The sequence below is a fragment of the Oncorhynchus gorbuscha genome, unplaced genomic scaffold (genome assembly GCF_021184085.1).
Source record: "Oncorhynchus gorbuscha isolate QuinsamMale2020 ecotype Even-year unplaced genomic scaffold, OgorEven_v1.0 Un_scaffold_700, whole genome shotgun sequence".
Lineage (NCBI taxonomy): Eukaryota > Metazoa > Chordata > Actinopteri > Salmoniformes > Salmonidae > Oncorhynchus > Oncorhynchus gorbuscha.
Genome location: NW_025745772.1, coordinates 186,563 through 209,921, shown reverse-complemented (window position 1 = coordinate 209,921; position 23,359 = coordinate 186,563). Strand labels below are relative to the sequence as shown.

The window sequence follows — 23,359 nt, the reverse complement described above, 5'->3', positions numbered from 1 at the left end:
TATGTAGTGTGATTCTATATGTATAGTGATTCTATATGTATAATGATTCTATATGTATAATGATTCTATATGTAGTGTGATTATATATGTAGTGTGATTATATATGTAGTGTGATTCTATATGTATAGTGATTCTATATCTAGTGTGATTCTATATGTATAATGATTATATATGTAGTGTGATTCTATATGTAGTGTCATTCTAAATGTGGTGTCATTCTATATGTAGTGTCATTCTATATCTAGTGTCATTCTATATCTAGTGTCATTCTATATTTATTGTGATTCTATATGTATTGTGATTCTATATGTATAGTGATTCTATATGTATAGTGAATCTATATGTAGTGTGATTCTATATGTATAGTGATTCTATATCTAGTGTGATTCTATATGTATAATGATTATATATGTAGTGTGATTCTATATGTAGTGTCATTCTAAATGTGGTGTCATTCTATATGTAGTGTCATTCTATATCTAGTGTCATTCTATATCTAGTGTCATTCTATATTTATTGTGATTCTATATGTATTGTGATTCTATATGTATAGTGATTCTATATGTATAGTGAATCTATATGTAGTGTGATTCTATATGTATAGTGATTCTATATCTAGTGTGATTCTATATGTATAATGATTATATATGTAGTGTGATTCTATATGTAGTGTCATTCTAAATGTGGTGTCATTCTATATGTAGTGTCATTCTATATCTAGTGTCATTCTATATTTATTGTGATTCTATATGTATTGTGATTCTATATGTATAGTGATTCTATATGTATAGTGAATCTATATGTAGTGTGATTCTATATGTATAGTGATTCTATATCTAGTGTGATTCTATATGTATAATGATTATATATGTAGTGTGATTCTATATGTAGTGTCATTCTAAATGTGGTGTCATTCTATATGTAGTGTCATTCTATATCTAGTGTCATTCTATATCTAGTGTCATTCTATATTTATTGTGATTCTATATGTATTGTGATTCTATATGTATAGTGATTCTATATGTATAGTGAATCTATATGTAGTGTGATTCTATATGTATAGTGAATCTATATGTAGTGTGATTCTATATGTATAATGATTCTATATGTAGTGTTATTCTATATGTAGTGTCATTCTAAATGTGGTGTCATTCTATATGTAGTGTCATTCTATATGTAGTGTGATTATATATGTAGTGTGATTCTATATGTATAGTGATTCTATATGTATAGTGAATCTATATGTAGTGTGATTCTATATGTATAGTGAATCTATATGTAGTGTGATTCTATATGTATAATGATTCTATATGTAGTGTTATTCTATATGTAGTGTCATTCTAAATGTGGTGTCATTCTATATGTAGTGTCATTCTATATGTAGTGTGATTATATATGTAGTGTGATTATATATGTAGTGTGATTCTATATGTATAGTGATTCTATATCTAGTGTGATTCTATATGTATAATGATTCTATATGTAGTGTTATTCTATATGTAGTGTCATTCTAAATGTGGTGTCATTCTATATGTAGTGTCATTCTATATGTAGTGTGATTATATATGTAGTGTGATTATATATGTAGTGTGATTCTATATGTATAGTGATTCTATATCTAGTGTGATTCTATATGTATAATGATTCTATATGTAGTGATTCTATATGTAGTGTCATTCTAAATGTGGTGTCATTCTATATGTAGTGTCATTCTATATTTATTGTGATTCTATATGTATTGTGATTCTATATGTATAGTGATTCTATATGTATAGTGAATCTATATGTAGTGTGATTCTATATGTATTGTGATTCTATATGTATAGTGATTCTATATGTATAGTGATTCTATATGTAGTGTGATTCTATATGTATAGTGGTTCTATATGTAGTGTTATTCTATATGTAGTGTCATTCTAAATGTGGTGTCATTCTATATGTAGTGTCATTCTATATTTATTGTGATTCTATATGTAGTGTCATTCTATATCTAGTGTCATTCTATATTTATTGTGATTCTATATGTATTGTGATTCTATATGTAGTGTGATTCTATATGTAGTGTGATTCTATATGTATTGTGATTCTATATGTATAGTGTATAGTGGTTCTATATGTATTGTGATTCTATATGTATAGTGATTCTATATGTATAGTGGTTCTATATGTATAGTGATTCTAAATGTAGTGTGATTCTATATGTAGTGTGATTATTTATGTATTGTGATGATTCTATATGTAGTGTGATTCTAAATGTATTGTGATTCTATATGTAGTGTGATTCTATATGTAGTGTGATTCTAAATGTATTGTGATTCTATATGTAGTGTGATTATATAGGTATTGTGATTCTATATGTATAGTGATTCTATATCTAGTGTGATTCTATATGTATAATGATTCTATATGTAGTGTTATTCTATATGTAGTGTCATTCTAAATGTGGTGTCATTCTATATGTAGTGTCATTCTATATGTAGTGTGATTATATATGTAGTGTGATTATATATGTAGTGTGATTCTATATGTATAGTGATTCTATATCTAGTGTGATTCTATATGTATAATGATTCTATATGTAGTGTGATTCTATATGTAGTGTGATTATATATGTAGTGTGATTCTATATGTATAGTGATTCTATATGTATAATGATTCTATATGTATAATGATTCTATATGTAGTGTGATTATATATGTAGTGTGATTATATATGTAGTGTGATTCTATATGTATAGTGATTCTATATCTAGTGTGATTCTATATGTATAATGATTATATATGTAGTGTGATTCTATATGTAGTGTCATTCTAAATGTGGTGTCATTCTATATGTAGTGTCATTCTATATCTAGTGTCATTCTATATCTAGTGTCATTCTATATTTATTGTGATTCTATATGTATTGTGATTCTATATGTATAGTGATTCTATATGTATAGTGAATCTATATGTAGTGTGATTCTATATGTATAGTGATTCTATATCTAGTGTGATTCTATATGTATAATGATTATATATGTAGTGTGATTCTATATGTAGTGTCATTCTAAATGTGGTGTCATTCTATATGTAGTGTCATTCTATATCTAGTGTCATTCTATATCTAGTGTCATTCTATATTTATTGTGATTCTATATGTATTGTGATTCTATATGTATAGTGATTCTATATGTATAGTGAATCTATATGTAGTGTGATTCTATATGTATAGTGATTCTATATCTAGTGTGATTCTATATGTATAATGATTATATATGTATGATTCTATATGTAGTGTCATTCTAAATGTGGTGTCATTCTATATGTAGTGTCATTCTATATCTAGTGTCATTCTATATTTATTGTGATTCTATATGTATTGTGATTCTATATGTATAGTGATTCTATATGTATAGTGAATCTATATGTAGTGTGATTCTATATGTATAGTGATTCTATATCTAGTGTGATTCTATATGTATAATGATTATATATGTAGTGTGATTCTATATGTAGTGTCATTCTAAATGTGGTGTCATTCTATATGTAGTGTCATTCTATATCTAGTGTCATTCTATATCTAGTGTCATTCTATATTTATTGTGATTCTATATGTATTGTGATTCTATATGTATAGTGATTCTATATGTATAGTGAATCTATATGTAGTGTGATTCTATATGTATAGTGAATCTATATGTAGTGTGATTCTATATGTATAATGATTCTATATGTAGTGTTATTCTATATGTAGTGTCATTCTAAATGTGGTGTCATTCTATATGTAGTGTCATTCTATATGTAGTGTGATTATATATGTAGTGTGATTCTATATGTATAGTGATTCTATATGTATAGTGAATCTATATGTAGTGTGATTCTATATGTATAGTGAATCTATATGTAGTGTGATTCTATATGTATAATGATTCTATATGTAGTGTTATTCTATATGTAGTGTCATTCTAAATGTGGTGTCATTCTATATGTAGTGTCATTCTATATGTAGTGTGATTATATATGTAGTGTGATTATATATGTAGTGTGATTCTATATGTATAGTGATTCTATATCTAGTGTGATTCTATATGTATAATGATTCTATATGTAGTGTTATTCTATATGTAGTGTCATTCTAAATGTGGTGTCATTCTATATGTAGTGTCATTCTATATGTAGTGTGATTATATATGTAGTGTGATTATATATGTAGTGTGATTCTATATGTATAGTGATTCTATATCTAGTGTGATTCTATATGTATAATGATTCTATATGTAGTGTTATTCTATATGTAGTGTCATTCTAAATGTGGTGTCATTCTATATGTAGTGTCATTCTATATTTATTGTGATTCTATATGTATTGTGATTCTATATGTATAGTGATTCTATATGTATAGTGAATCTATATGTAGTGTGATTCTATATGTATTGTGATTCTATATGTATAGTGATTCTATATGTATAGTGATTCTATATGTAGTGTGATTATTTATGTGTTGTGATTCGAGATGTATTGTGATTCGAAACTTTGATTTGAACATTTTGCCTTCAGAAATTATTTATACCCCTTGACTTATTCCACATTTTAATGTCTGAATTCCAAATGGATTAAATTGACACAATAGCACATAATGAACCCCAAGTAAAAAAAAAACATTTTTTTTTTTGCAAATGTATTGAAAAAAATCATTAAGAAATATTTAATTTACATAAGTATTCACACCCCTGAGTCAATACTTTGTAGAAGCACCTTTAGCATTGATTACAGCTGTGAAACTATCTTGGTAAGTCTCTAAGAGCTGTCTACTCCTGGATTGTGCAGCATTTGCCCATTAACTTTTCAAAATTCTTTAAGCTCTGTCAAATTGGTTGTTGATCATTGCTAGACAACCATGTTCAGGTCTTTCCATAGATTTTCAAGGTGATTTAAGTCAAAACTGTATCTCGACCACTCAGGAACATTTGGCCTTGTGTGTTAGGTTATTGTCCTGCTGAAAGGTGAATTCATCTCCCAGACAGAACCAAGTTTTCTTCTAGGATTTTACCTGTGCTTAGCTGCATTCCGCTTACAAAAAGTGAATTGCTTTACTTTAGTGCCTTGTTGCAAACAGGATGCATGTTTTGGAATATTTTTATTCTGTACAGGCTTCCTTGTTTTCACTCTGTCAATTAGCTTAGTATGTGGAGTAACTACAATGTTATTGATCCATCCTCAGTTTTCTCCTGTTAAACTCAAACTGTTTTATAGTCACCCTTGGCCTCATGATGAAATCTCTGAGCAAAGTCCTCCTCTCTGGCAACTGAGTTCAAATATCAATATAATATTGTCCAACAACAATATAAGGATATGTAACTGTATCGATCCCCCACCGCTATAATCAACTTTCTCAGATCTCCACGAGTCCACGTGGGCTATGGGATTGGGCAATAATCCATAACTGAATCAAATGAGTCACGTTCCTGACTGAATCATACCCAACCTACTGAGTCATCTTGTACAAAGCCCAGTGAATCACGAGTAAGACATTTGGGCAGAGAGTGCTGTACTGTTGCATTTGTTCCAGGGCTCTAAATTGAGTGGAGAAATTCACCACTTAGGAGCTAGGAATGCTTTTGTAATGTCCTAATCAAGCATTCGTGCCCACAAAAACGCAGCTTTCATTGCCTCATTTTCTAGAGTAAACATTTTTACAGCATGCAAATGCCTCATCAATGTGTGTGTGTGTGAATGCGCACATGCATCTCTGTGTGTGTGTTATAGAGTACACGTGTGTGTATCTGGTCATGTGTACAGCAGGAATGTCTGTATGTATCTGTGTTAGGGCAGTGCTATGTTTATAACCCAAAAACCTGCCACAGACTATGACCCAAGTGGAACCTCTGTGATTTATGCTAAATGGCATATATATTTATGGACTGAACTACGTAATCCCACATAATCCTAGAGCCCCCTCCCCCCACTGCACGTGCACTCAGCCATGAAATTAGAAGCAGATACAACACCAGGGTTGTGTGTAAACCCCACATGAGATAACACACAATCTGATACATACAACACACACTCTCTCTCTCTCTCTGCGATAACGCACACAATCAGATGGCACACCCACACACACTCACTTCATCTCTCTCCCAAACACACACACAGACACACACACTGAGTTCAGCTGTGCATGCAGAACATTGGTAGATAAATGAACAGAGTGATGTGATGTACTGCGTTCTTGCCGTGCCAACAGAACCAACAAACACACACAGCGGGGAAGGAACGCTTCCAGGGGACCACAAGGTCATGGAAACTACTAGCAACGACAGCTATGCTAGTTTGGATCAATGTTGTTATAATGTCGCTTCCACATCATTTCCACAACAAACATCTTCTAAATGTTTCTGACGACACGACGTGGAAAAATATTATTATTAATGTTGCAGGTTATTAATGGTTATTATTTATTAATGTTAGGTTATTATAGGTTATTAATGTTGCAGGTAACACACTAACAACATGTCAGACGAGATAGTTACATGGGTTCCTAATGGTAACACACTAACAGCATGTCAGACAAGCTAGTTACATGGGTTCCTAATGGTAACACACTAACAGCATGTCAGACATGCTAGTTACGTAGGTTGCTAATGGTAACATGCTAACAGTATGTCAGACATGCTAGTTACGTAGATTGCTAATGGTAACACGCTAACAGCATGTCAGACATGCTAGTTACGTAGGTTACTAATGATAACACGCTAACAGCATGTCAGACATGCTAGTTACATTCCCCTGCATAAGCTGTGTGCTGACAAGTTAAAGTATAGCCTGCAGGTAACGTACACCACATGTATCCACCTATTGTGTCAGGCTACATAAGAGTGACATAAGTGGTTATAAGGTGACTCGCAGAACTTACCCCGAGGTCTTTCCCCGCCCACTTGCACTCGTCACGCTTTGAGGGCGTGGCTGGCCATGCGATCTATGGAGAGGAGGAGAGAGGGAGTGCTATCATACGGAACAGGAGAGAATGTGTCATTGAGAGAGATTATAAACAACAACATCATTGAGTTTCATCTCAATCTCTTCATTCGAAGACTCAATCATGAACACTCATACTGACAGTTGTGGCTGCTTTGTGTGATGTATTGTTGTCTCTACCTTTTTACCCTTTGTGCTGTTGTCTGTGCCCAATAATGTTTGTACCACGTTTTGTGCTGCTACCATGTTGTGTTGCTACCATGTTGTTGTCATGTTGTGTTGCTACCATGCTGTGTTGTCATGTGTTGCTGCCTTGTTATGTTGTTGTCTTAGGTCTCTCTTTATGTAGTGTTGTCTCTCTTGTAGTGATGTGTCCTATATTTATATATATTTCTATGTATTTATTCGGTTTAATCCCAGGCCCCGTCCCCGCAGGCCTTTTTCCTTTCGGTAGGCCGCCATTGTAAATAAGAATTTGTTCTTAACTGACTTGCCTAGTTAAATAAAGATGAAATTAAAATAAAATCATTTAAAAGTGAGGGAGTGGTATACTAAGGAACAGAGGAGAGAATGTGTCATATGAACAGAGAAAGTGAGTCATCATGTAAAACAAGAGAGAAGGAGTGCACAATAATATTATGGGGTCCATTCAGGCGGTAGTCTAACCAGGAATTGAACCCAGGTTTATGCAAATGATGGTCCAACACATTTGCCATTGCACCAATGGGTCAGAACATCTGGATGAGTATGCTAAGTGTTGCACGTAGCTTGCTAACTTGTTTAGCTGGAGGGATGTGAATTTTGAACCATGAAGTAAGAGAGACAGATAGCTTTAAAGGGAATACAGTGTAAGTCACTACCAATTTACAATGTCTCCGAGCTCGCAACATTGGGCCTAGTCTTATTCACTTGCTGGGTCAAAATGAATTCCCCCCCAAATCTTAAGGTGGACCCAGGTTCAAAAACATTTGGGAACCCCCTGTATGAGCTTAGCTTTACAGTACTGAAAGTTAAATAACCAGAGCACTCCTGAGGCCCTTTGGAGAATCATTTAAGGCTTTCAATTAAAGATGGTTGTCCTTATGGTCTTACCATCTGTCACATTCGTGTGTGTGTGTCCTTCCAGTGTCCCCTGAATTATAAAAACAGATTGTGTGTGTGTCCCGCCAGTGTCCCCTGAATTATAAAAACAGATTGAGTGTGTGTCCTTCCAGTGTCCCCTGAATTATAAAAACAGATTGTGTGTGTGTCCCGCCAGTGTCCCCTGAATTATAAAAACAGATTGTGTGTGTGTGTCCTTCCAGTGTCCCCTGAATTATAAAAACAGATTGTGTGTGTGTCCTTCCAGTGTCCCCTGAATTATAAAAACAGATTGTGTGTGTGTGTCCTTCCAGTGTCCCCTGAATTATAAAAACAGATTGTGTGTGTGTCCTTCCAGTGTCCCCTGAATTATAAAAACAGATTGTGTGTGTGTCCTTCCAGTGTCCCCTGAATTATAAAAACAGATTGTGTGTGTGTCCCGCCAGTGTCCCCTGAATTATAAAAACAGATTGTGTGTGTGTGTCCTTCCAGTGTCCCCTGAATTATAAAAACAGATTGTGTGTGTGTGTCCTTACAGTGTCCCCAGAATTATAAAAACAGATTGTGTGTGTGTCCTTACAGTGTCCCCTGAATTATAAAAACAGATTGTGTGTGTGTGTCCTTACAGTGTCCCCTGAATTATAAAAACAGATTGTGTGTGTGTGTCCTTCCAGTGTCCCCTGAATTATAAAAACAGATTGTGTGTGTGTGTCCTTCCAGTGTCCCCTGAATTATAAAAACAGATTGTGTGTGTGTGTCCTTACAGTGTCCCCTGAATTATAAAAACAGATTGTGTGTGTGTGTCCTTCCAGTGTCCCCTGAATTATAAAAACAGATTGTGTGTGTGTGTCCTTACAGTGTCCCCTGAATTATAAAAACAGATTGTGTGTGTGTGTCCTTCCAGTGTCCCCTGAATTATAAAAACAGATTGTGTGTGTGTGTCCTTCCAGTGTCCCCTGAATTATAAAAAAAGATTGTGTGTGTGTGTCCCGCCGGTGTCCCCTGAATTATAAAAACAGATTGTGTGTGTGTCCCGCCAGTGTCCCTGAATTATAAAAACAGATTGTGTGCTGGGGCCGGACTCATAATAAGAGCTGGAATAATCATCCACAGGCATGAAAGCTGAGGAGTACAACAAGTCATAGAAGTGCAGGTACCAGAATGCAGGTAGGTGCTAGAACATGGGTACCCACCCACACATGGTATGCTCATGGCACTAGAAAAAACACCACAAATAGCAGGTTAACTAACACACACAGACTCACCATGCAGGCACACACACACACACACACACACACACACACACACACACACACACACACACACACACACACACACACACACACACACACACACACACACACACACACACACACACACACACACACACACACACACACACACACACACACCACGTGGGCACACACACACACCACGCGGGCACACACACACACCACGCGGGCACACACACATCCTTCTATTCATAGCGTATCTCTCTTCAGGATCAGCTGAGCTGTTCTGTCAGACCAAGGGGACTTGCAGTGCACATCTGGGTAATTGCATTAGATTTGCTAAATCACCGCTTTTCCACTTATCTTTCTCTGCATTATCAAAGATCTGAATAGGGAAAACACATCCGCGCCAAGGGCCCCCAAAAATTATGTAATTCTCTTTCTTTATATTTAAATAGCCTCTGCAATGCATACAGTGTGTGTGTGTGTGTGTGTGTGTGTGTGTGTGTGTGTGTGTGTGTGTGTGTGTGTGTGTGTGTGTGTGTGTGTGTGTGTGTGTGTGTGTGTGTGTGTGTGTGTGTGTGTGTGTGTGTGTGTGTGTGTGTGTGTGTGTGTGTGTGTGTGTGTGTGTGTGTGTGTGTGTGTGTGTGTGTGTGTGTGTGTGTGTGTGTGTGTGTATTCAGCACTTTAAGGGCCTTTGCAGTTTCTCCAGTGCCTCAGTGCTTCTTGTTCACATCAATCTCCACGTCTGTGATAGCTGTCAGAATCAGATAAAAAGACTCTTAACTCTCCTGTAACCTGTTCCAGGTGGACTGATGGAATTATAAACAGGCCTGTCTAGAAAAAGAGACAGAGAGATGGAGAGAAAGGGATGGAGGGAGGAAATCACAGTAATGGACTCCAGACAGATGGAGAGAGGAGCAGGAGTGGGTCTCGAATAACAAAGGGTTGCTGCTCAATCAAAGATGGCTTTTCATTTGAAAACACTATGTTCACTAGCCAATCAGCATCATACTCTGTGCTCACTAGTCAATGAGCATGACCTCTGCACTCAGAGATCCAGACTTCCAATTAGGATAGGTTTGGATATAACGTGAACCTAAATCCTGATCATGCAGTATAGCAGATCTAGTCAAATGGAAACCCGCCCGCCAACTGGTTTAATTACATTTATTCAATTATATTCCTGTCCCCCAACCATCTGCACAGAGGAAAATGATTCCAATGAAAAACATGTAAATACATAGCTCTGCCATAAACAGCTGAGAAGTGCATTCTAATTCCTCAAGCATCCTCACTTCCTGTTGCTAATTATTCATACGGATCATCATAGGGAAGTTCAGACAGCTTTCAGCTTTTCAGTATTTATGGGAAATGCGGTCCAAGTCTTCATCTCTCAGAGTTTGATTTGGCAGTGAGGTCCCTTACATAGCTCCATAGATTTGCTATTATGTGTTTTCATTGGCAGTTACTAAATGGACGGCTTGCCTATACTCTGGACCTCCTGTCTGAATCAATATCCACTCTTTAAAAGCGGGTTTATTTTATTTCATGCATATGTGCCTTTTACTGGAAGGATTGAGAATAAGCGGTCTATTGTATGTCTCTATTGATGCAAGACCCATAGAGAAAATGTTGGTTTTGTGTGGTCGTGTGGTCATTGTGTTGTCTTCATAATGTTGACCTTGTGTGCGGTCAAAGAGTAGGACTCTTACCTGTTTGTGCTCTCTGTTGAGATTGACCAAGTCGAAGGAGAAGACGTGGTCCTCGGCACCCACCAACAGTCTTCCTCTCTCCTCGTCCAATAGGAAGGTGTCGTAGCCGGAGCTGTTGGTGAGGCCGTTGAAAGTGATGAGGTTACTGGATTCTACCATCTCTGAAACACACACAGAGGACAGAACATGGGTGAGTCTAAAGCAGGTAGACAAACAGATGGATGGAAGAGGAAGAAAGGTGGACAGATGGATGAATGGATGGGTGGGTAGACAGACAGACTAGAGCTAAACAGTTCCAGTCATTTTCCCCAAATTCCCTGCTTTTCCAGAAATCGTGGTTGAAGGATTCTTGGATTTCCAGCTGATTCTCTTGTAATTCCAGGAACCTACCAACCAGGATTTCTGGGAAATACAGAGTGTTTTGGGAAAGGTACAAGAATTAAACAACCCTAGAATAGACAGCCAAAAATATCTAAAGAGCTTCAATTTAGATACGCTGCATGTCGATAGTCAATGTTACGGTTATAACCAAGAGCAAATTAATTGTGGCACAACAGAGTGTTGTATGACTGTGTTTCTGGTAAAGTGACATAGACAGATGAAGAATTTCAGTTCTGGGAGTTCAGATTTCTCAAGCTAGACACTTCTAAAAAGGTTCACCAAAAACTGCCCTTTGGGATGTCACACAGATCTGGTCAGGCATGACGTAAGGCCTCTAAGGTGGACACTGCGTGACCCAGTCTCAGCATGGCGCAAAAGCTGCCCAAGCATGTGATTGGCTGAATCTTTTATAGGCATTCGGGACAGGGCTGTGTGTGGTCAGTTAAGATGTGTAGTACAGTGTGTGCAGAGGCATGGCGATAAATAGCAGGTGGAGGCAGGAGAGTAAGTTCCTATAAACCTGTCAGGTCAACTAAACATCCCCCAACCTGAGACAAAACCTCTGAAACCTTTATCACCACAGGCAACTTTTGATGACACATGCAGCAGTAACAGCATGTTGAGACTGCTGAGATAAAGCCAAGCCAGCCTTCATTACACCAACAAAAATAACCAACTCAGAAGACAACAGTGTTGCTATGTTTTTGCCTCTGGTTCCTCAATACAAATCAGAATTGCTACTCAACCAAACAACCTGGTCGAAAAACATTCCTCGACAATCTAAAAGAATGATTAAGATAAGTGAGCATGATAATAAAATAATTGATGAGTCTCTAACAGTTTTTCGTGGGTCGGATTCTGCCCTTCAACATATCTGCTTCCATTTAGACTCCACTCCTTGTACCAGACACACCTGGACATACTGTAGACATACGTACAGAAATTACAGGTACATTAAAAACCCATGTCTCAGCACCATGTATCACGCTATAGCTCTTCCATCACCGTCCCCACCGGCAGTCTGGACTGTGATCTCCTCTGAGCCCTGATTGACGGGCGGCTAGAATATCACCCTAAATCGCACACTATTAACCCTACATAGTGCGCTACTGTTGACAAGGGCTCTATGGGTCCTAGTCATCAGTAGTGTACTATGTCGGGAATAGGATGCCACTTGGAACCTTAACCCCAGAGAAGCCATCTGCGCCCACTCTCCCGGGGTATTGTGGGTAAGATCATGGACATCTGTGTGTGTATAGAGAGAAGAGGAAGAAGAGAGGGGGTGGGGGGTGTCAGTGATCCTCTCGTCTGTGTCAACATCTCTCTGTATCAAGTGTTCCATGGTATTCCCAATGGGATGAGGAGGGGAAGAGAGCGGGATGAGGGGGGACTGTGGATCACCCAATAAAGCAGCTCACAGCTCATCTAGGTCGACTAGGGCTGCTTCAAGGCTGAATGTGAGGCTTTTGAAGGTGTGTGTAGTGGTTGGTGTTACAGTACTGATATTGTGCTGCCTGTATCACCTTTATGGCAACCTGTCTGTCTATGTGTGTGTGTGTTGTTCATAGGTACGTCACTGTACAGTGTGCAATTCTGTGTGCACGCTGCTGCCTATGTATGCATGTCCATCAGTCCTCTAACAGCTTCTCCAACAGTTAGAGCAGATGTAACCAGAGAAGAAATGTTAAGTAGACAAACAGAGACTGGCTGACTGATCCAGAGTCTGGAGGCATCGTCAGTGCCTGGCCCATTTCATCACGGGGCCAACAGCCTATCAGATAACCCTTTACTCCTAATCAACCAATCAGCTATGACAGCCCAGGGACAGGAAACAAGTTATAGTGAGCACAAGGAAAAGTGCTTTACAGTGAAGGTAATGCTTGAAGAGGTGGACTTCTATTACCTACAGTAAGTAAAGGGGAAATGGAGAGAGTTTGGTCAGAGAGGAAGGGAAGAGATGGAAGAAATTAAGTCACATATTGAACTGTGATGGTTTTTAAATGGAGATGGTTTGTCACTGATAACCTGAATACAACTTCTGCTACAAAAACAAAAGGTGAGGAAGAGAGGAAGAGAGGAGAATGGACGAGGGAGACTTATAAGAGACCACAGGCACATTAATTGGGGAGGACAGGCTTGTGGTACTGACTGGAGCGGAATTTGTGGAATGATATCAAATACATCAAACACACAGTTCCCAGGTGTTTGATGCCATTCCATCTGTTCCATTATTATGAGCCATTCTCCCCTCAACAGCCTCCACTGTGAGAGACATAGAACAGATAAAGAGAGCGAGACGGATGTACCAAGACAATGGACAGAGACAAAAATAGGAAGAGCAGACGAGATCTGCTCATCTCAAAACAGAACAGAAAGGTATGCAGCTATGTTCTCTGCCATTTTGGCCCTGGATCTGACACTTCCCGCCCCTTTAAAAGCCCTCTAAAAGTGAGCGACTGTTGATCTCTGGAGCCAGGAATTTGCACGCTCTCTCCATAATGGCAGCCGTGGAGATCCATCGCGAAAGGTTTCCCCCAGATGGGCCGGAGATTAAACACATGCTACATATTTCAACACGTCGTGTTCTCAGAGTAAGACAGGTTGGGATGGTAGGCTGAGCAAGGCTTTATCGTAGCTGTAGATCGCCAAGGCTGCGAGGCCGACGTGACTGGGGCGAGACACCTAACCCAGGTAAAGACGGACACGCTCGTTTGGGGACGTGTTCACACACAGCACACACAGAGCACAACGGCCTTTCTCTCAAGCAAATGCAAGGGAGCAGATGTACCGATCACACACACACAGATATATATATATATATACACACACGCACACACACACACACTCCTCTTCCCAGACTAAGTTGTAATCCAATCAGTGATTCTGCAATGGCAGCATTAACCAGTAGAACACCGAGCCCACTCAGCAGTTTCTACCGCACACACACTCTGCCCAACACCGCCACACTCCCACCTCTCTCAAACACACACACACACACACTCTGCCCCACACCACCACACTCCCACATCTCTCAAACACACATACACTCTGCGCCTGCACCACCACACTCTCATTTGAATAAACACACACACGCCGCACACCACACACACATACACTCCTTATAACGTCTTTCACTCAGACACGTGCGTAAACATATCCTTTCTCTGCTGCCCATCTCACACACTCACTTATACAAACCTCCTTCTCTCCATACACATCCTTTGTTCCCCTGCTCTCCCTCCCACACAGAAGACAGGTAGGTGTGGCTGAATCTGGACCACAGACCTGTCTGTCTGTCTGCCTGTGTGTGTGTGCTTATTTTTCTCAGTCGCTCTGCTCTTAAGAAAACTGCACCGATATCAAAATGGAACACATCCATCTCTGTCTGGGCGGCTCTGATTAATAAATACTGCCAGGACACGGTGTGTGTGCTGTAAGAAAATATGATGAAAACATATTGTGTGTGTGTGTGTGCGTGTGTGTGTGTGCGTGCGTGCGTGTGTGTGTGTGTGTGTGTATACCTGTGCCTGCTCAGGCACACATCTCCCCATGTGTTCAAGCACTCTTTCTACGCGTTCGCATTAAGTACGTCCTCGAAACCGATAAACACTCCTGATTCATTCAAATAAATGATTCGCTCCCTATCGTACGTCATTATGGAAAATAACCAGGCTCTTGTTTTATTTTAAAAGCCTTTGGGGGAAAAAAACTAGCCAAATTGAATTCACAAGTGTGATTGTCAGGAGTGCACTTCATCTTTCCATTCTCTAAACAGAGAGGCCTTTCAGCCGCCTACACCCTCTACACTCTACACAGCACAATGGCAGAATAAGGAAACATGAAAAGCGGCGAGACATTAAATTATGTTTATATATGTTTATCTGAATGACTCGAGCATAAAAGTAAGGCCCAACAGGAAAAAAGCACTTCACAAAAAACTTATGCAACACTAGGTTATAGGAATAATAGCAGCGTTTATTGGGGAGTGTTGGTTGTGGGAGAGAGGTATTCTGGGGAACAGAAGTAGAGACTACCTGTGTTTGAAATCGACTCATTTCCTCTTTCAACATTTCATTTCGCGTCTCTCTGCCAGATCTGTCGTTGGCACTAGTTACCACAGCCACAAAGTCAGGAGGCCCGCCTACTTGACCAATCAGATGAGGGAGTGTGTTGACCTGTATACCGGCGGTTCAGGGGAAATGATCGATCAGATGAGGAATTGTGATGATGGATATGCAGGGGCAGGGACAGACAAGATACATGCTTTTATCTTGTGATCCATCAATGATTTGGTTTTTATTAGCTACAATAATAAAAGCACCCGTTCTAAATGCAAAGTGGAAATCAGATGTCCTATTTCAACTCAGCTTGCAAGCTTATCCTTATGTTTGCACTTACTCACAGTTACTATCCTTATGTTTGCACTTACTCACAGTTACTATCCTTATGTTTGCACTTACTCACAGTTACTATCTTTATGTATCCTTGCACTTACTCACAGTTACTATCCTTATGCACTTACTCACAGTTACTATCCTTATGTTTGCACTTACTCACAGTTACTATCCTTATGTTTGCACAGTTACTACTTATGTTTCACAGTTACTATCCTTATGTTTGCACTTACTCACAGTTACTATCCTTATGTTTGCACTTACTCACAGTTACTATCCTTATGTCTGCACTTACTCACAGTTACTATCCTTATGTTTGCACTTACTCACAGTTACTATCCTTATGTTTGCACTTACTCACAGTTACTATCCTTATGTTTGCACTTACTCAGTTACTATCCTTATGTTTGCACTTACTCACAGTTACTATCCTTATGTTTGCACTTACTCACAGTTACTATCCTTATGTTTGCACTTACTCACAGTTACTATCCTTATGTCTGCACTTACTCACAGTTACTATCCTTATGTTTGCACTTACTCACAGTTACTTGTCTTAACCACAAAATAGGTTTACTCCAATAGCTGCATTGTTTTCTAAATGGCATGTAGACAAACACATTGACACATCTTGACTTTCTATTTTCTATTTCAAGTAATCCGCAAGTATAAAGTGTAGTTTCACAGAAAGGTTCACACACACACACACACAATTTATTTTTAAATTGGATGATTTAAGCTGGAAAACTTCAGCCCTGTTACATTTATTAATTCAAAGTTGCAATATGCCGAAATCACTCCATTTCCTTGTTGCAAAATGTCTAATAGTTTGCCTAATTTCAGCTTGTGACTAAACAAGCAAGTATAGTGTAGAGAATAATTTTACCATCTAAACCGCTGTGGAATATATTTTCAATAACCAAACAATGTGTATTTTCCGGTGTTTGAAGCTGGTGTACCAAATCAAAAGTATAAGATGCAGAAATGAAACTTAAGAACGGGAAGCATAGAAATAGGGACTTGCTTTCAAGAGAATGGCAGATCTATGACTCACATTTCTATGTGAATTTGGACAGGATGCCCAAAACCTTACATAATGCAACTTTAACTTAACATAGCCTTGCAGTCCACCATTTCACCATTTCCTACCAGTTTCCATCTCTGTACAAAGACATGGGCTTCAGGCTGTGGAAGACAGCAAAACAGGTCATAATAAGAATTGATTGGATTTACAGCACATGGCACTTTTCTAGACACCCAAAGCTCTTTATAATATAGGGGGAAACTCTCCCCCCTCACCCCACTTACATAGTGTATTTGTATTTATTTTGTTGGCCCATCCACTCCTCTCTTCAAAAGACAAAGTAACTTTGTTTAACATTTTAGTTTTTTATCAGATATGTTGTGACATATATTGCACATTATTCATACAATGTACATACATGGTGCTTTTATAGACAGTATTAAATGATAGCAATACAGTTTGACATACACAGTACACGTCAAATGGTATGACAGACTCTTGTAATGAGTACCATGGGATCTTTAGCGACCACAGAGTCAGGACACCCGTTTCAAGTCCCCTCTTCCTCCATTTTATTGAGGAACATTACATTGTTAGTTAGTACTTCAAAATGATTCAAATGAAATGAATGTTGTAAAAATGTATAGAGTAAATGACAGTGATCTGTGGACGTGTTGTTCATTTCAGAAGCATGTTTCTCCTGGGCTTTTGTTTGTCTGTCTTTCCACTGGTGGCATCCATACGTCTTTGTGGCCACAACCTGAAATGGAAAACCATTGAATGGGAGACTTTTACTCTCCCAAATCAGTTGCTATTTTTTTCCTGCCAAAGGCTGAGCATCTGTTGAAGGTCAAGAACATGATGTATTACTACTAGAATGAAAGGCAGCACTATCAATCACAATAACTTTGTGCTTGGAATGGAATCCCTAATGTTAGCTAGCTAGCTCATTTTAGATGAGTAGCAACAGTTTTAGTGACGTTAGTGATTTTAGTGACGTTGCCAATTCCTGTTCCCGAATGTATTTAGTTATTTGATCCTCAAACTTGAACTCGATACGGCATTTTGAAAATGAGGTGTTTCCCACGAAACTGAATGCACACACCCTCATCTGATTGGTCAGGTAGGTGGGCCTTTAGAGACGGCATACATGTCATTACACTCCCTCTTCTGATTGGTCAGGTAGGTGGGCCTTTAGAGACGGCATACATGTCATCACACTCCCTCTTCTGATTAGTCAGGTAGGTGGGCCTTTAGAGACGGCATACATGTCATCACACTCCCTCTTCATGTCATCACACTCCCTCTTCTGATTAGTCAGGTAGGTGGGCCTTTAGAGACGGCATACATGTCATCACACTCCCTCTTCTGATTAGTCAGGTAGGTGGGCCTTTAGAGACGCATACATGTCATCACACTCCCTCTTCTGATTGTCAGGTAGGTGGGCCTTTCACATGTCATCACACTCCCTCTTCTGATTGGTCAGGTAGGTGGGCCTTTAGAGACAGCATGACATGTCATCACACTCCCTCTTCTGATTGGTCAGGTAGGTGGGCCTTTAGAGACGGCATTAATGTCATCACACTCCCTCTTCTGATTAGTCAGGTAGGTGGGCCTTTAGAGACGGCATACATGTCATCACACTCCCTCTTCTGATTGGTCAGGTAGGTGGGCCTTTAGAGACGGCATTAATGTCATTACACTCCCTCTTCTGATTAGTCAGGTAGGTGGGCCTTTAGAGACGGCATTAATGTCATCACACTCCCTCTTCTGATTAGTCAGGTAGGTGGGCCTTTAGAGACGGCATACATGTCATCACACTCCCTCTTCTGATTAGTCAGGTAGGTGGGCCTTTAGAGACGGCATACATGTCATCACACTCCCTCTTCTGATTAGTCAGGTAGGTGGGCCTTTAGAGACGGCATACATGTCATCACACTCCCTCTTCTGATTGGTCAGGTAGGTGGGCCTTTAGAGACAGCATACATGTCATCACACTCCCTCTTCTGATTGGTCAGGTAGGTGGGCCTTTAGAGACGGCATTAATGTCATCACACTCCCTCTTCTGATTAGTCAGGTAGGTGGGCCTTTAGAGACGGCATACATGTCATCACACTCCCTCTTCTGATTGGTCAGGTAGGTGGGCCTTTAGAGACGGCATTAATGTCATTACACTCCCTCTTCTGATTAGTCAGGTAGGTGGGCCTTTAGAGACGGCATTAATGTCATCACACTCCCTCTTCTGATTAGTCAGGTAGGTGGGCCATGTCATCACACTGATTAGTCAGGTAGGTGGGCCTTTAGAGACGGCATACATGTCATCACACTCCCTCTTCTGATTAGTCAGGTAGGTGGGCCTTTAGAGACGGCATACATGTCATCACACTCCCTCTTCTGATTAGTCAGGTAGGTGGGCCTTTAGCATACATGTCATCACACTCCCTCTTCTGATTAGTCAGGTAGGTGGGCCATGTCATCACTCCCTCTTCACACTCCCTCTTCTGATTAGTCAGGTAGGTGGGCCTTTAGAGACGGCATACATGTCATCACACTCCCTCTTCTGATTAGTCAGGTAGGTGGGCCTTTAGAGACGGCATACATGTCATCACACTCCCTCTTCTGATTAGTTGAGTAAGTGGGCTGTTTCCTGGATGGGGTTGACGGGAGGGGTGTATGTCGATGTGTGTGTGTGGTCTTGTTCTTCTATCCTCGTGGGGACCTGAAATCCCCAGAATTCCCCACAAGGCTGGTAAAACAAGGAAAAGCCTCCCTTGTGGAGAACCATTTTCCCCATGAGGAAAATGTCTATTTTAAGCTTAGGGGTCAGGTTTAAGGTTACAATTAGGGTTTTGGTTACAATTAGGGTTAGGGGTTAGACTTAAGCGTTAGGGTTAGGTTTAGGGGTTTTAGTTCTGGTTAAGTTTAAAGTTAGGGGTTAGGGAAAATAGGATTTTGAATGTGCATCAATTTTTGGTCCCCGCGAGGATAGAAAAACTAGTGTGTGTGTGTGTGTGTGTGTGTGTGTGTGTGTGTGTGTGTGTGTGTGTGTGTGTGTGCATGTCTGTGTGTGTTGCGTGCGGAGAGTGTGTGGAGAGAGAGGAAGAGATTGAAGATAAATCTGAACAGATCTTGCAGATGATTTGGGAGCTACATGTTTATCTTTCAAAGAACAATAGCAGACTTTGGAAAAGAAAAACGCCCTTCTCCCACCCTACACCAGCAGTCTGGTTTGGCATCCTTCTCTCTGTCTCTCTCTTTCTCTCACTCCATTCTCGGTGTGTGGCTCGGTGTGTTTTTTCGGCGCTCTCACGGCAACCTCCGCTGCAGAGCAAGCACAGGTGGTGGATGTATTTCGATGGAAAGGTGGGGGAGGCTTTGAGCAACACATTTTTTTCATGTTATCTTAATTAAGCCCTGGGATCGCCACAAGCCTTGATGCTTGGCTTCTCCTCTCCTTCCTCCTTTTTCTGCACTTCTTCTCCCTCTTTCGCAGCTGCCGGTGTGTGTGGCAGGTTGCCGCAGTAACGGTTACTATAACAGAAACGTCCAAAACCGATGGATTAATCCGACTGACGATTGACAGGCATTGAAAACGGCTGCGAGTGTAAACAGGAACTTGAAATACAGGTGTCTCGCCCTTAGTGACACTGACACACCATTTAAACACAGGAACTATTCATGTCTAAACCCAAGGACTCTGACGGCATACATGTCATCACACTCTCTTCTGATTGAGGGTTTAGACACTTCAAAGTGTTCCATTGAACAGAACACGTGGATGAATGTTTCATGCACATTCAGTTGGTTCTCCATTTCATGGACCTGGTTGGATTCTGAGGTCACTCTATTGTACTTATGCCTGTTGTGACACACTTTTTCTTTAAAACTGAACCAATCATTATAGCCTTGATTTCTCCATGGTAGCTATTGTAGAGAGTAACCATCCTTTATGTGGTAGCTATTCCTTAGAGAGTAACCATCCTTTATGATTTCTCCATAGTGGTAGCTATTCCTTAGAGAGTAACCATCCTTTATGATTTCTCCATAGTGGTAGCTATTCCTTAGAGAGTAACCATCCTTTATGATTTCTCCATAGTGGTAGCTATTCCTTAGAGAGTAACCATCCTTTATGATTTCTCCATAGTGGTAGCTATTCCTTAGAGAGTAACCATCCTTTATGATTTCTCCATAGTGGTAGCTATTCCTTAGAGAGTAACCATCCTTTATGATTTCTCCATAGTGGTAGCTATTCCTTAGAGAGTAACCATCCTTTATGATTTCTCCATAGTGGTAGCTATCCCTTAGAGAGTAACCATCCTTCATGATTTCACCATAGTGGTAGCTATCCCTTAGAGAGTAACCATCCTTTATGATTTCTCCATAGTGGTAGCTATCCCTTAGAGAGTAACCATCCTTTGTGATGCAAATAAAGTGAATGTTCACTCCATGTTCGTTGCCCCTCTCCTACAGTAGCTACAAACAGTAAGTTCATCGGTATCTGCAGTTGAAGTCTGAAGTTTACATACACTTAGGTTGGAGTCATTAAAACTTGGTTTTCAACTGCTCCACAAATTTCTTGTTAACAAACTATAGTTTTGGCAAGTTGGTTAGGACATCTACTTTGTGCATGACACAAGTCATTTTTCCAACAATTGTTTAGAGACAGATTATTTCACTTATAACTCACTGTATCACAATTCTAGTGGGTTAGACGTTTACATACACTAAGTTGTGTATGTAAATTATGTCATGGCTTTCGAAGCCTCTGATAGGCTAATTGACATAATTTGAGTCAATTCGAGGTTTACCTGCGGATGTATTTCAAGGCCTACCTTCAAACTCAGTGTCTCTTTGCTTGACATCATGGGAAAATCAAAAGAATTCAGTCAAGACCTCAGAAAAAAATGTAGACCTCCACAAGTCTGGTTCATCCTTGGGTGCAATTTCCAAATGCCTGAAGGTATCACGTTCATCTGTATAAACAATAGTACGTACACAGCCATCATACCACTCAGGAAGGAGACGCGTTCTGTCTCCTAGGGATGAATGTACTTTGGTGCGAAAAGTGCAAATCAATCCCAGAACAGCAGCAAAGGACCTTGTGAAGATGCTGGAGGAAACAGGTACACAATTATCTATATCCATATGCAACTACACATGGGAACAATGTCCTCTGGTCTGATGAAACAAAAATAGAACTGTTTGGCCACAATGACCATCGTTATCTTTGGAGGAAAAGGGGGAGGCTTGCAAGCTAATGAACACCATCCCAACCGTGAAGCACGTGGGTGGCAGCATCATGTAGTGAAGGTGCTTTGCTGCAGGAGGGACTGGTGCACGTCACAAAATAGATGGCATCATGAGGTGGGAAAATTATGTGGATATATTGAAGCAACATCTCAAGACACCAGTCAGGAAGTTAAAGCTTGGTCACAAATGGGTCTTCCAAATGGACAATGACCCCAAGCACACTTCCAAAGTTGTGGTAAAATGGACAACAAAGGCAAGGTATTGGAGTGGCCCTGACAAAGCCCTGACTGTCACGCCTTGATCATTGTATTTTGTGTTTTAGTTATATGTTTGGTCAGGCCAGGGTGTGACATGGGTTTATATGTTGTGGTTCGTATTGCGGTTTTTGTATTATTGGGATTACGGCTGAGTAGGGGTGTTGCATAGGCTTGGCTGCCTGAGGCGGTTCTCAATCAGAGTCAGGTGATTCTCGTTGTCTCTGATTGGGAACCGTATTTAGGTAGCCTGGGTTTCGCTTTGTATTTCGTGGGTGATTGTTCCTGTCTCTGTGTAGTTTCACCAGATAGGCTGTAATTAGGTTTCACGTTCCGTTTGTTGTTTTTGTATTTTGTATAGTTATTTCATGTGTCACTTTTTCTATTAAAGTCATGAGTAACCACCACGCTGCATTTCAGTCCGACTCTCTTTCGACAAACGAAGAACGACGTTACACTGACCTCATCCTATAGAAAATCTGTGGGCAGAAATGAAAAAGTTTGTGCAAGCAAGAAGGCCTACAAACCTGACTCAGTTACACCAGCTCTGTCAGGAGGAATGGGCCAAAAATAACCAAACTTATTGTGGGAAGCTTGTGGAAGGCTACCTGAAAAGTTTGACCCAAGTTAAACAATTTAAAGGCAATGCTACCAAATACTAATTGAGTGTATGTAAACTTCTGACCCACAGGGAATGTGATGAAAGAAATAAAAGCTGAAATAAATCATTCTCTCTGATATTATTCTGACATTTCACATTCTTACAATAAAGTGGTGATCCCAACTGAACTAAGACAGGGACTTTTACGAGGATGAAGTGTCAGGAATTGTGAAAAACTGAGTTTAAATGTTTTTGGCAAAGGTGTATGTAAACTTCCGACTTCATCTGTATCTACAACTCATGCTTTACTTTCTAACACGATGTGCGTAGGTCAACTCAACCCACTATAGGATATGAATCAGCCACCCTAACAAGACATCCCCAACCACAAACTCTTTATATGAGTGGGCTAAGAATGGATAGAATTTCAGCTTACAGTGATACTCATCTTTCTTGGGCGAAATAATATATT

At 39.6% G+C, this 23,359-nt stretch overlaps 1 protein-coding gene across 1 annotated transcript in view; it reads right to left on the bottom strand.

Annotated features, from left to right (window-relative positions):
• Positions 1–23,359, bottom strand: part of LOC124019863 (semaphorin-3aa-like) — a 76,143-nt gene that overhangs the window by 40,742 nt on the left and 12,042 nt on the right. The window contains exons 2-3 of the mRNA XM_046335304.1: positions 10,984–11,144; positions 6,895–6,957 (exon numbers count right to left, since the gene is read on the bottom strand). Of these exons, the coding sequence (XP_046191260.1) occupies positions 6,895–6,957; positions 10,984–11,142 (222 nt within the window). The 5' untranslated portion in view covers positions 11,143–11,144. The remainder of the gene's footprint in view (positions 1–6,894; positions 6,958–10,983; positions 11,145–23,359) is intronic.